Source organism: Zingiber officinale, chromosome 7B (genome assembly GCF_018446385.1).
Source record: "Zingiber officinale cultivar Zhangliang chromosome 7B, Zo_v1.1, whole genome shotgun sequence".
Lineage (NCBI taxonomy): Eukaryota > Viridiplantae > Streptophyta > Magnoliopsida > Zingiberales > Zingiberaceae > Zingiber > Zingiber officinale.
The window spans coordinates 29,961,110-29,974,238 of record NC_055999.1 but is presented as its reverse complement, the minus strand read 5'-3'; the positions used below and the strand labels follow the sequence as shown (position 1 = coordinate 29,974,238).

General features: G+C 36.7%; 1 protein-coding gene across 1 annotated transcript in view; it reads right to left on the bottom strand.

Moving 5' to 3' along the window:
• Window positions 1–239: 239 nt before the first annotated feature.
• LOC122005628 (protein SABRE-like) overlaps window positions 240–13,129 on the bottom strand; it is a 67,856-nt gene continuing 54,966 nt past the window's right edge. Inside the window, 7 exon segments of the mRNA XM_042560739.1 lie at window positions 240–900; window positions 1,968–2,340; window positions 2,675–2,842; window positions 2,942–3,292; window positions 3,492–3,677; window positions 3,774–3,875; window positions 8,807–8,879. Of these exon segments, the coding sequence (XP_042416673.1) occupies window positions 797–900; window positions 1,968–2,340; window positions 2,675–2,842; window positions 2,942–3,292; window positions 3,492–3,677; window positions 3,774–3,875; window positions 8,807–8,879 (1,357 nt within the window). The 3' untranslated portion in view covers window positions 240–796.

Here is a 13,129-nt window from a genome sequence, read left to right as displayed (position 1 = left end):
GTCATTTACCTACTTAAATCACTTAATTCCACATAAGATACCAATATCACAATTTCCATTTTTATCTAAATTACAGAATAAATAAGCCACCTTAAGCTCTAAGATTTCTCTACTGGTATGTATTCATTTCCTCGGCCTGAATCTTAATTTTGCAGTTTTCTGATGCAAAAACAATAGATATCGTGAATTTGACGCCAGATTGGAGGGAAATCACACTATTCCAATCCAATTTTGCAGTATAAACATAAGAATAAATATTTCCTTATAAATCATCAAGAATATATATATAAAAAAATTAGCGACTCCAGTTTCACAGTTTCATATCAGCAACACACCCACTCAACTCAACAGGCTCAACTGCATATCCGACCACCTTAATATTGTTTATTTGCCTTTTTTGGGGTACAATGTTCGAGGGGGGAAAACAATGAAGGCACAAGATATGCCGAGAAAATGTCTACAAATAAGGGGACCCGTTGATTCTACATAGCTTTCTATACAAGGATTGCCTGGAATTACAATTGGATATTAAAAGCACAGCAATGCATCTCAAAGATATATACAAGTTGAAGGCTGCCACATTTTGTCAAAGAAATTAGTGCCGTAAAGCTAATATCTCATCTCTGCTCAGCGCCACATTTTGATTCTGTACGAAAATTATCATTATTCATCATCTTCAATTGGCAGCCAAAGTTTATAACTCACAATCTTGATCATTTGACAATCATGGCAGTGATAGTGTTGTGGCTTTAGCGAACACCAGCAACAAGTAAAACAATGCATGCAGATGTTCACTCTACCCATGCAAGTCTTCATAGGAAGATTCTCCAGACGATTCACTTTGAAATGGTGTAGATTCTCTTGGGGTTGAAGGAACTGATTCACGTTGCAGCGTTAATCCTTCAGGAAAAAGAACAAATTTTTGAAGGATATTGAGATAAAGGAATTCTCAGTGTATTATATTGGACAAGTCCAGAGAAGGACAAAATTGTAACTATCACGCAAGCATGGAATATAAAACGTTGTATACTGATATCAGTCTAAGCCAAATATTGTAAAAAGCAAGAAAGCGAATCGTTAGATGGTGGATAAGGAGTACAATTCAGTATTAAATTCTGCATCATGAATCACTTAATAATGGGAACAGAAACATTTAGTAGGCCACTTGAGGTTCCACAAATTTTATCAGAAACATCTAGCATCTATGAATATTCACTAGGCGTTGGTAAACTGTCACCCAAGACTCGGGTATGAGTATCCAACACAAATGTGAATCCAAGTGTTTGGCACGGCTACTTTTAAATTTTTTTACACGTGATCAGAAAATATGAGTTGAACTAAGTATCAGTATCCTGAGTGTTGGTATCTGACATGTACATAGATGAAGAATCTGTATTAGAGTTTGCAAATGTGCATCTGAATAACAGTCGAACAATAATATTCCTAGATGAACAATATAAACTTTAGGTTGCATCATAAATAGGTGCAGTAAGAGGAAAATTGTAAAGGTGACAGTAGAGATATTGGAATTGTCAAAAAAGTATATTCCAAATTTCTAATCCTCCAGCAAAATTTAAAATCTAGGACTGGGGATAAAAGAACGCATCTCTCTCTCTCTAATTGGCAATTACATCATGTTGCATTAATACATCACAAGTGGAACATGTTAATCGTGCCAACAAAAAATCATAGGAAATAAATACAAAATTTCCAACAATTTCTATGATGAAAGATAATTTTTTCCCTCAAAATGAATTTATAAAATGTAAGATGCTATTACCTATTTTTAAAGAAGTTTTTTTTATTAAATGGGTCAAAGGTGGCCTATTTATTGTAGTGTAATATTAGTTTAATATTTCTCTCTTCTAACTGTTTTGTATCAAGTTGGTTGGCTGTATCATGTCAGACCCAATATTGCCAGCCCTACCTCTATGATAGCATGTGAACGTATTAAAGTATACAAGTACCTGAATTCTTCTGCCCTCTTGAGCGAAACTTTTTTGTATGCCGTCTTAGAAGCTTTTTAGTTGTGATCGTCAGTTGTCTGGCAAAGGGTGAGAACTCAGGATCACTTTCACTCCATTCACCATGATAATCATTTTCTGCATCACCTCTCATTCTAAGGACAAATGCTCTAGCTTTTCGTCTTTGGGAATTGAAAAGACCTTTGATGGAAGTGACAAACCCTTCATCAGCTGGCCGCTTCAACAAAGATGCAGGAAACTGATCTGATTTTCCAGTATGATCTCCATCACTGTCACTGAAATTAAGCTCAATATCAGGAACAGCATTGCCATGCACTTCTCGTTGGCTATGGGCCTTATCCTTAAATTTCTTACCCTGGAGAAAAGAAAATATTCCAACAAACATTGAATAAGGTGATATAAACTGTAATAAACAAACCAAAAAACTAATCCATCGTCAAAATAACAAATCATTTTACCAGTTTAACTAACTGAAGCTTATTAGTGACTAATATCTGGATCTTAAAAACCATTTAATGTCGAGTTTGCAATGTGAAAACCACTAATGCAGAAAAAGGAAGTCAATGATTTAGATAGTTCTGACCAAATATTCCAAAAAGATTTAAATTTTTTGTTGTTTTAATAGTTCTAATAAAGCATCTAAAAGTGATGCTATGCTGTGCACCAGTTATTGTAGTTAGAGAACTTGCCTGCATGCCAGTTACAGATTTTAAAACTCCCCAAATTATATGTTTCTTAACTCGTGAAAAGAGTCTCCTCCAAGTGCCAGTAAAATCAACACGGTGAAATGTGTCCATCAGCAGCCTCAAATCATTTACAGCAAATCGTGATCCTTCATATGTAACTTGTAACTCAACCTTTAATAAAAAGGTGAAAAAGAGATTAATGCAATCAACCATGACAAGAAACACCGTCAAATATTGTCTTATATCTCAAATGGAAGAAAATTAAAGAACCTGGCTTATCTTGATATTATGAAAGTCCATCATCTTTCGGGCTCTAGCTCTTTTCTCATCATGGGTTTTTCCAACCCTCTTTTCTTCATGAGGCAAACGGGCAGACTTAATAGCCTTACTGTCTTTTGGTCTATTTTTAGAAGCCTCGTTAGCTGTTTGCTGACTTTCTGGCACTGAGTTAATAGGACCACTCTTTGAAGAGCTATTCAGTGATTGAACTTGGAATTCAAGTTCATTAGCTCCAGATTCCAGTGTGTTTTCCTCCCAAGATTTATCAAATGAAGATGTTCGTTTAAGCTCTGGATTTGAACCACAGATCATATTTGCTTTCAAATTCTGCAACTTAGATACCTGCAAAAAGACCTCAATTTGAGAAATTAATATCTAAGCCTACTATTTTACAGTACATATACAAAGGTGAAGTTTCCAAAACCTCAACTGTGTCAATTGCTAATTGATTAGGCATACATACAATTCTAAGAGTTGATAACAAATGCGGGAGTACAATTCAGAGAAGATACACCTGGATAAAAAGTTCCAACAGAAATACCTGAGAAGTATCAGCATGAGAACCAGCAACAGAGGATCCAGTATTCCCTGATGTTAAAGTTGTTGCACTAAGTCTACCTGGTACCTCAGCTTCTCTTGTAGATTGACTAGTTGATGCTGCTTCAGGACCAGTAAAGTTTTTTCTTGGGCGCCTTGAACCAGCAGTGGTTGAAACTTTCCAAACTTCCTTTTTTCCCCATATTTTAAAAGAGAACAGTCACAAGTTATTTATGCTACTATCTTCCACGTCAAATAATGAATATTCTATTAACACAAAGCTAACCTGCCGTCTTTGTGAATCTTGTTCTTCTTCTGGGAAAAAGTAATCCCACATCATTCTGTACATTGTTTCTGTTAAATAAATCTTCAATGGATATATTTCCACCTAAAATTTGGAAATGTAAGGACAACCATATTCGATACTTGTGGTAAAGAAGAAAGTCAGCTTCTCATGTAAAGCAAGTAGAAACTAATCATAAAAGTGACCTGAACTATACAAAAAAAAAAAGAGAATATTCCCAGATCTATTTCACTATATAATGCTCCATTTTCAACAAAATTCAGAAGTTATGGTCAAAATGGACAGGAGAGAACAATGAATAAATAACAAAACTCATGACCAAAGGAACAAGGTGCTAGTCTAATTCTAGGATATACGTGTCCAAGGTGTACATACCATAGGAAGGTTTAGAGGTATAACTTGATTATCAAGACGATGGAGAAATAAAAGAGCGGTGGAAGAGGTATTTTCATCAACTTTTTAATGAAGGTTTAGGTGACCAACTTAACTTAAGTAATTTAAGTAGGTCAAATGAGCATAGAAATTTTAATTTTTATCGTAGAATTCAAGCTTCAGAAGTAAAACAAACTTTAAATGAGATGCACAATGGAAAAGCCGTCGGACCAGATGATATTCCGATAGAGGTATGGAAGTGCTTAGGAAAACAAGGTATTGAATGACTTACAAAATTATTTAACATGATATTGAAAACGAAAAAAATGCCTGATCAATGGAGGATAAGTACTCTAGTTCCCTTATATAAGAACAAGGAAGATGTACAAAATTGTGCAAACTAGTATTAGAGCTCTAGGTATTATGCCTTTGAGATTTTCCTTTTTTTGTCTTCATTGCCAAGTTTCTATTTGCTCCTTCTCGACTTTCATTGTCCATTTATTATTGGCCTTCATAGTTGGTATTTTTTCATATTCTTTAATGTTTCTAACATTGCAGAAAAACCAATCGCTCCCATTCCTTAACATTCTCTGGTATGTCTCTTTCTCATGGATTACATGCCTCAAGGACTCTAGGGTCATTGACTTAGGAACTACACTCTTGTTCTCAGCCTTATCTTCAAGGGTAATCTGACTCTATTAAGATAAGGCAGAAAATCTAGTCTTTCTTGACATATCCATCTTAGAGTCTTACTCATCTCAATTCACATCATCTTCACAAGAGCCATCCCTACGACCTGAAATGTCTCCATGAGAATCTGATCATGCACATGTCCAAAACTCAACTTCTACTCTTGAAAATGAGGTATGCACATATCCAATTTCCTCTCTCATTTCATCTAATTATGATTTACCTATTGCCTTAAGACAAGGGATAAGAGTGCACTAAATATCCAAGTTATTCATTGGCCAAATTAGTGTCCTTTCACATATTTTCATAGAAGGTTCATAGCAAATTTAAATGTCATCCCAATTCCCTATACCTTATCCAAGGCTTTATTTAATGAGAAGTGGAGAGAAGCTACGAGAATAGAGATGGAGACACTTAAGAAGAACAAAACGTGGAAAATTATAGAGTTGCCACAAAATAAAAGAGCAGTGGGATGTAAATGGGTGTTTCTTGTGAAATCCAGATCAAATGGGTCTATAGAAAGATACAAGGCAAGAAAGGTTACTAAGGGTTACACACAAACCCATGGAGTAGAGTATCAAGAAACATTTGCACCAGTGGCTAAAATGAATACAGTGAGGCTTCTATTATCCTTGGCCGCAAATTTCAATTGAGATTTACAATAGATGGTGACCTAAAGGAAGAGATATATATGGAGATTCCACCGGGCTTTGGAGGAGAGATCAAAGGGAGCAAAGTTTGCAAATTGAAAGAGGCATTATATGGACTCAAGAAACTTCAAGAGCTTGGTTAGGCAAGTTTACAAAGGTGATGCTCAATATCGGATATAAATAGAGTCAAGGTTATCATACATTATTCATCAAACACAGCTTCAGGAGGAGTTACTACTCTTCTAGTGTGTTGATGACATATTATTACCGGGAACAATGAGAAAGTAAAAGGAGGCCTTGGAAAACTATTTGGCAAAGGAATTTGAGACCAAAGACTTGGGGAGAACTTGAAATACTTCCTTGGGATAGAAGTTACTAGTCTCGGCAAGCTATCTTCATTTCCCAACAAAAGTATATGATTGATCTCTTAAAGGAAACTGATAAATTAGTGTGAAAACCTTCTTCAACTCTGATTAATCCCAATCACAAACTTGGAGAGGCGAATGATGATAGGATAGTAGACAAGGAAGGTTCCAGAAATTAGTTTGGAAGTTAATATATTTAACACACACTCGGTCGGAAGTGAGTGTGGTCAGTCAGTTTATGCATTAACCCTAAAGAAGTTCATCTATAAGCTGCAAAACGGATACTCCACTATCTGAAAGCTAATATAGAAAAAAAATATTCAAGAAAGGTGAGGAGTTTATTCTTGAAGCTTACATTGATGCAGATTATACAAGATCTCTGATTCATAGACATTCCACAAGAAGTTATTGCACGTTCCTAAGCGGTAATCTAGTCACATGGAGTTTAAAATGTGGTAGCTCAGTCAAGTGCAGAAGCAGAGTTCAAGGCTATGACTCAAGGTGTGTGTGAACTACCGCGGTTAAAGATCGCCCTTGAAGATCTTAAGATAAAGTGGATTCCAACAATAAATCGCCCATTGACATCACTCATAATCTAGGACAACATGACAAGACAAAGCACATTATGATCGATAAACACTTTAAAAAGAAATTGTACTCCCTATGTGCCTACAAAGGAGCAAATTGCAAATGTACTTACAAAAGGAATTAATGGACACAACTTCTCAACGATTATATCCAAGCTGGGAATGAATGATACATATTCATTAGCTTGAGGAGTGTTGGAAAGTTGACAACTATTTTAGGAATCCCTTGTTACGAGGAATCCTTTGATGGAAATCTCTTATCATGGAAATTCCTTGATATATGAAATCTCTTAATACGGGAACCAAATTTAAAAATAAAATATTTTAATTTATTCTTTACTAATTTTTTAGTTTTTATATATAATCAATGTACAATGTATATATATATCTACTCTTTATTATGTAATGAAAAAAAAAAGAGAATTTCATTTGACATTTCTTGACTTGGGGTTTCATTTTTTTTTCTTTTTTTTGTTATATAAGTCTCTGGTACCATATTCAAATTTTGACTTTTTTCTTCTTCCGATTAATTGCTATCATACTAGTTTACAATATAGCTAATTTAGTAATTTTCAATTATATTACCAATACATTTAATTAGAAAGAAGAAAGAGCTTCAATTGATTTGTTTCCCCTTTCTTTTTAACTATGAGTGTTGGTGTTGGTGCCAATGCCCCACAAAATTTAACCTAGAGTTTTTATGTATGACTAAGGTTAAAGTTAAGTTATTTGTGATCTAAAAAATTGTGTCATGTGTGCAGGTTACTTGACAAATGACACCTTTGGTTGGGAGCCAAGCAGTGACCAAGTCCTAGTGGAGTTAGGCAACTGAAGTCTTGATTAGGTGTTAGACATGAGCTAAGTCTTGGTTGGAACTAAGAAGATAGAAGTTCTAGCCGAAGGCTAGGTGAATTAAGTCCAAGTAGAGTCAGTTGGGAGCTGAATGATTACAGACAAAAGTCCTAGCTGGAGACTAGGTAAATCAAGTCCAAGTAGAGTCAGATGAGAGCTGAAGGCTTCGTAGACAAAAGTCTTAGCCGAAGGTTAGGTGAATCAAGTCCAGGTGCAGTTAGCTGGGAGTTGAAGGCTGGGGCAAAAAAAAGTCTAAGTGGAAGCAGCTGGAAGCTATGACTTGGCACCTCAATCTAGATGAGTTAGTGTGAGGCTGAACATCTAGACCCAAAGTACGAGTAACTTAACATTTTGTATCCTATTCATTGCATGTAAACACTCCAAGGAAGTAAAGTTCGACAGTTCTAGGCAACGGCCAGGGGCGACTGGCTCATGATAACTCTCGACGAATGAATTCAAAGGGTCCAGGAGACCGTATCGGGACAGGGTGACCATTTCCAAGCGACCGGGTGATGGCGTTATCAGCAATCCGAGCGAGTAGGGTTAAGATTAGGTTGACCCTTCTCTAGACAACTAGAGGGCTTATGAGCGATCGGAGAGCTTCGTTAACGTTATCTATAAAAGGTATAGCCACGTTAGCACTTTCCGAGCTGATCGAGTAGCCTAGGCGACCGAAGTACTATAAAGGGCTTCCAGGGAGATCTTGAAGAACACCAATTCACTATCAATCTCTTCATCTCTGCTCGTGCTCTAGTGTTCTTGTGCCTTCAGTGCTGTGAAGACAGCATGCTACCACTTGTGCTTCATTTCTGATCGGCAATACTAGAGTAACATTTTCATTTTTTTGTGTTGCCATATTGATTATATTTGTGTTTAATTTTTATATTCTTTTTCGATAAACTTTTTCCATCTTCAGAGGCTTTCTTTAAAAGGTAAATTAGAAATAAGAATTATATTTTATAATTGTCGTGTGTGTCTACACTTCTGATTGATTGATCAATTGCTTACATGCTTAACTGTTTATCTTGATTGAATCAGTCTTATTTCCACTGTGCTACTCTGTTGATTCAATTGTTTTTATTTACTATCTAATCATTAAAATTTGTAATATTATTCACCTCCCTCCTCCCTCTAGCGTCGAATTTGATCCTACAATGACAAATATTTCATTCTTACAATTGAAAATCTCTAAACATTTTATAATTTGTTGAGCTAGTAAATTCAAGAAAAACAAAAGTCAATTGTGATTCCATTGACTGTTGGGTCTAGTGGGTTTATATTACAAGCAAAGAAGCCATAAAGTAGCTAAGTGCCTAAGATAATTAACCTTGTGGAAACGAAGGTTAGGATGATAGGCAATATTAGTGTAGATGCTGATCAGCATACTTAGAAAACATGTCTCTGCGTAGTTATCTAATCAAACCAAGATGTGCAGCTTCGATGTCAAATAAAATATGGTATAACAATGGATACACTGAACACATTATGACAAGAGAAACCTGGAAAAGTTCAAGTGGTGCATTTCCATCCTTTGGAGCACCCTGCTTGGCATCCACACGAAGCATTACATTTCTGCATTGAAAATTTGGTTATTATCATTGGAAGCAAACATCAAAATATAAAAAGATAAAACAAACTTTTTATTTGCTTTTGATGATTTAATGACAATTATTTCATAAAAGAAAATACAGCTTAAAAAGTGGCAAACATCTGTAATATAGTAACTATAACAAAAACCACATACTAATGCAAAATGCAAATCTGAAAGACATGCTAGCAAGAATAGAATTTCTGGATAAATTAGTACTCTTTATTTTCACATCTAAGTCTAACAGAACACTAAGTTTGGGTTACAGTCTGAATTCCGGTCTATATCTGCTAGTTTATGTGGTCAAACATGAATCAATAATGAAGATGATCAGCTAGTGCTAGTATAGGCAGTATGAACCGTCCAATGAAGTATCAATAGGTGGGCCACCTGGTTTTTAGGCGATGACTTCTATTGTAGAATATATTATAAATATGGATAGTTTGATTAAATTTATTTGATTAAACATTATGAGCAGATTTTATTTGATTCCATAAATAAGTAGGGAAGAAGTGTATAAATAGCAATGATCCTCATGTACATAATTTAATCAAGAATTTAAGAAATACAATACTAGTTCTTCCTTTCTCTCTCCCTCAGCAAAAATTTTCATGGTATCAGAGCAGCAATCTGCCATTGAATCTATTATGTCACAAAGGCTATTTCCGGCACAATAAGCCACTGGCCATCTTTCTTCAAGTGCAGCAAATTCTCGGTGACCACAGTCTTATTCTCGCCCATTAACTACAACAAAAAACGAAAGTCATGTCAACCCCTAATTCTCTCATCGGAGTTGAAGGCTCGTATATCACTAGCCACAAACTCTACACTCTGAATTATCTTCGATGGTCGTAGTCCGTAAGGATGTATATCTCCAACATAGGGAGAGAGAATTTCCTCACCAGTAGCTCTGTCCCGCCCTCACCCATAGGCCCAAAATATAAAATCTAGAACGCTGAGAATCACATGGTGATGTCTTGGCTGATATATTCGATGACCAAAGAAGAGAAAAGTTTCTTCTCCGCCAATCTGCAAAGGATATATGGGAAGCTATGAAGGAAACGTACTCACATTCGGACAATACGTTGGATGTGAGATTCACGACCTTATACAAGGTGAGGTATCTGATACACAATATTTCAACACCCTTTCTCGCCATTGGCAACAAGTCAACATCTTTGATGTTCACCAATGGACCGGTAAAACTGACGCCGAACTCCATCAGAAAATCAATGAGAAGAGGAGGACCTTCAAGTTCTTGTATGGGTTAAACTCCTCACTGGAGAACATACGCTCAGCATTCTCAGCTTCAAACCACTGCCTAGCGTGCGTGAGGCGGTTGTTGAAGTCCGTCATGAGGAAAGCCGAAAAAAGATTATGCTGGAGCAACTACTGCTGTTGAAGCTTCTGCACTTGTGACTCATTGATTCCAGCCTGACTCAATGGTGACAGTCACGAGCCTCGACAAAATGGTGGAGACAGCCAACCGCGACATGGTTGTCCTTGGTGCGACCATTGTCACAAAGCTAAGCACACCAAAGATAAATGTTAGGTGATTCACGGGAAGCCACACAACTAGAAGCCCAAGTTGAAACGCCACCCGCGATCTCACATCACCCACAATCAGTCGTCGGAGCTCATGACAACCAACCCCTTCAGCGTTGAACAGATTGACTTACTGATGAAGATGTTGCGTGGCAGCGAGACATGGGAAGACTGAGAATCAAGTTGGGTTCTTTTCCTAGCACAGGCCCACTAAAAATCAAACCCAATTTGAAATTTCATCCCTTTGGCGAGAAAGTCCCACTACTGCCTCAGCTCATCTGGAGCCCACTGGCTATTAAACCCAAACCCATACCGAAGGTAGTTTCCCTAATACCTTAAATATAAACAGGTCTCTTAGATGAAGCAATATTGACTTAGGCGCATCGGATCACATGACGGGTGTATATCCCTCCATAATTATGTTTGATGTTGAAACAATTCCACTAGTCGTGTTGCAAATGGGCCTGTTGCAAAAATCATCGGCGTTGGTTTTGTAACGATAACACCAAATATATACTTGAAAACAATCCTTCACATTCCCACATTGAACTATAGTCTATTGTCCATAGGAAAGCTGACTTGATTGTTAAATTTTCTCCTCGAGATAAGAAAACAGGGAAGACAATTGGCAGTGTTGAATCATGCTCCAGACTCTACATTATTCATGAGACTTCACCTCATTGCGGAAATTAAACTAGCTACCACTCTACCTCTTCCAACAATAAATATGTCGAAATCATGTTATGGCACTACCGTCTTGGTCATCCAAACTTTATTTATGCTGTGAAAATGTTTCAAAACTTATTTCTTAATGAAAATGTTAGCTCTTTTCAATGTGAGTTATGTCAACTTGCTGCTCATGCCCAAGCTTAAGTTACAAACCATCTAAACTCTTTTCGCTCATTGACACTTGGGACCATCCCGTATTAAAACTCTTATGGGAAATTGTTGGTTAGTTTCATATCATACTCGCCTAACTTGGTTGTTTCTAATTAAGGATCAATCTGCAGTGAGTCACATATTTGAACAGTTCGATTCTATGATTCAAAATTAGTTTCAGACATCTATTCAGGTACACTCAAAATCGACAATGTCAAGGAATACTTTGCCTCGAATCTTGGCGCTTTTCTATCCTTAAGTGGCATCATTCACCTTAGTTCCTGCGTCGACACTCAAAAAATGGAATTGAAAGCATCTTCTCAAGATAGTTCGCTCACTCATGTTCTCTTCCAATGTACTAACAAAATTTTGGGATGATGCCGTCTCCATAGCCACCTATCATATTCTCCCTCTCGAATTCTCAATTTTCATAGTCTGGTTCAACTTCTCAAATCATACCTCCACACCAAGATAATCTCTCAAAACATTCATGCAAACGTATTTTGTTGTACATCATTCATCCACCATCCCATTCGTAGCAAACTTGATCCAAGATCCACCAAATACATTTTCCTTGGCTACTCACCATTCCAAAAAGTTACAAATGTTACTCACTTGTCACCAAGAAAACCTACAACACCATGGATGTTACTTTCTTTGAACAATAGTCATACTACTCCGGTTATGATATTCAAGAAGGGAATCTGAGTGAATATCATCATCCATCACACTATTCCGGAATCGACCATCATTCACTCTCTATCCAATCCCCTTATGTCACATCTCATTCCCTCGCATCAACTCCTCCCGCAGTGAAGCAATTTCGTGTATACACATGACAAAAGTCACATTCAACACCAATTCAAGAGTGAAAACCGGATCCAACTCCCATAGACATTCACTCAGATACGATACTCAATCATGAATCTACTTCACCCATGGATAATAACCTTGACACTCCAATTGCTTTGACAAAGGCAATTAGATCCTACACGATGCATCCCATCTCCAACTTTATTTCTTATGAAGAACTGTCCCCAAATTATCGGACGTGTGTCACCACCTTTTATAATATTTAGGTTCCAACCACCATTGATGAAGCTCTCAAACACCCTGGATAGAGAAAAAATGTTGATGAGGAAGTAAAAGTTCTACAAAAGAATGGTACATGATCTGTTTGTGAACTATCAAAGGGAAAAAAGCAATTGAATGCAAATGGATTTTTAAAGTCAAACACAAAGTTGATGGTACAATTGAAAGACTAAAAGGTACGTCTAATAGCCAAGGGATTCGCACAATCCTTTGGCATCAATTACCAAAAACCTTTGCTCCAGTGGCCAAGCTCAACACTATTAGAATCCTATTCTCTTTGGCTGCAAATAAGGACTGACATTTACACCAACTAGATGTCAAACGTCTTTTGAAATGGTGACTTGGAAGAAGTTCTCATGGAAATTGCTCCCAACCTTGGCACCCATAACAATGTATGTAAGCTTCACAAGTCATTATATGGTCTTAAGTAATCTCCCAAGGCATGGTTTCATAAGCTTGCTACATCTGTGACAAAGTATGGATATGCTCAATGTTAAGCAGATCATACCTTATTTGTGAAAATCTCTCGTGAAAGAAGATCAGCATTCTTATTATCTATATCAATGATATCATCATCACCGGTGATAATGAGAAAGAAATAGCAAATCTAAAAGCGCTTCTCACTCAAAAATTTGATATAAAAGATCTCAGGAATCCAAAATTATTCCTTGCCAGGGAAATGGCTTGATCTAACATGGAATATTTCTATCACAACAGA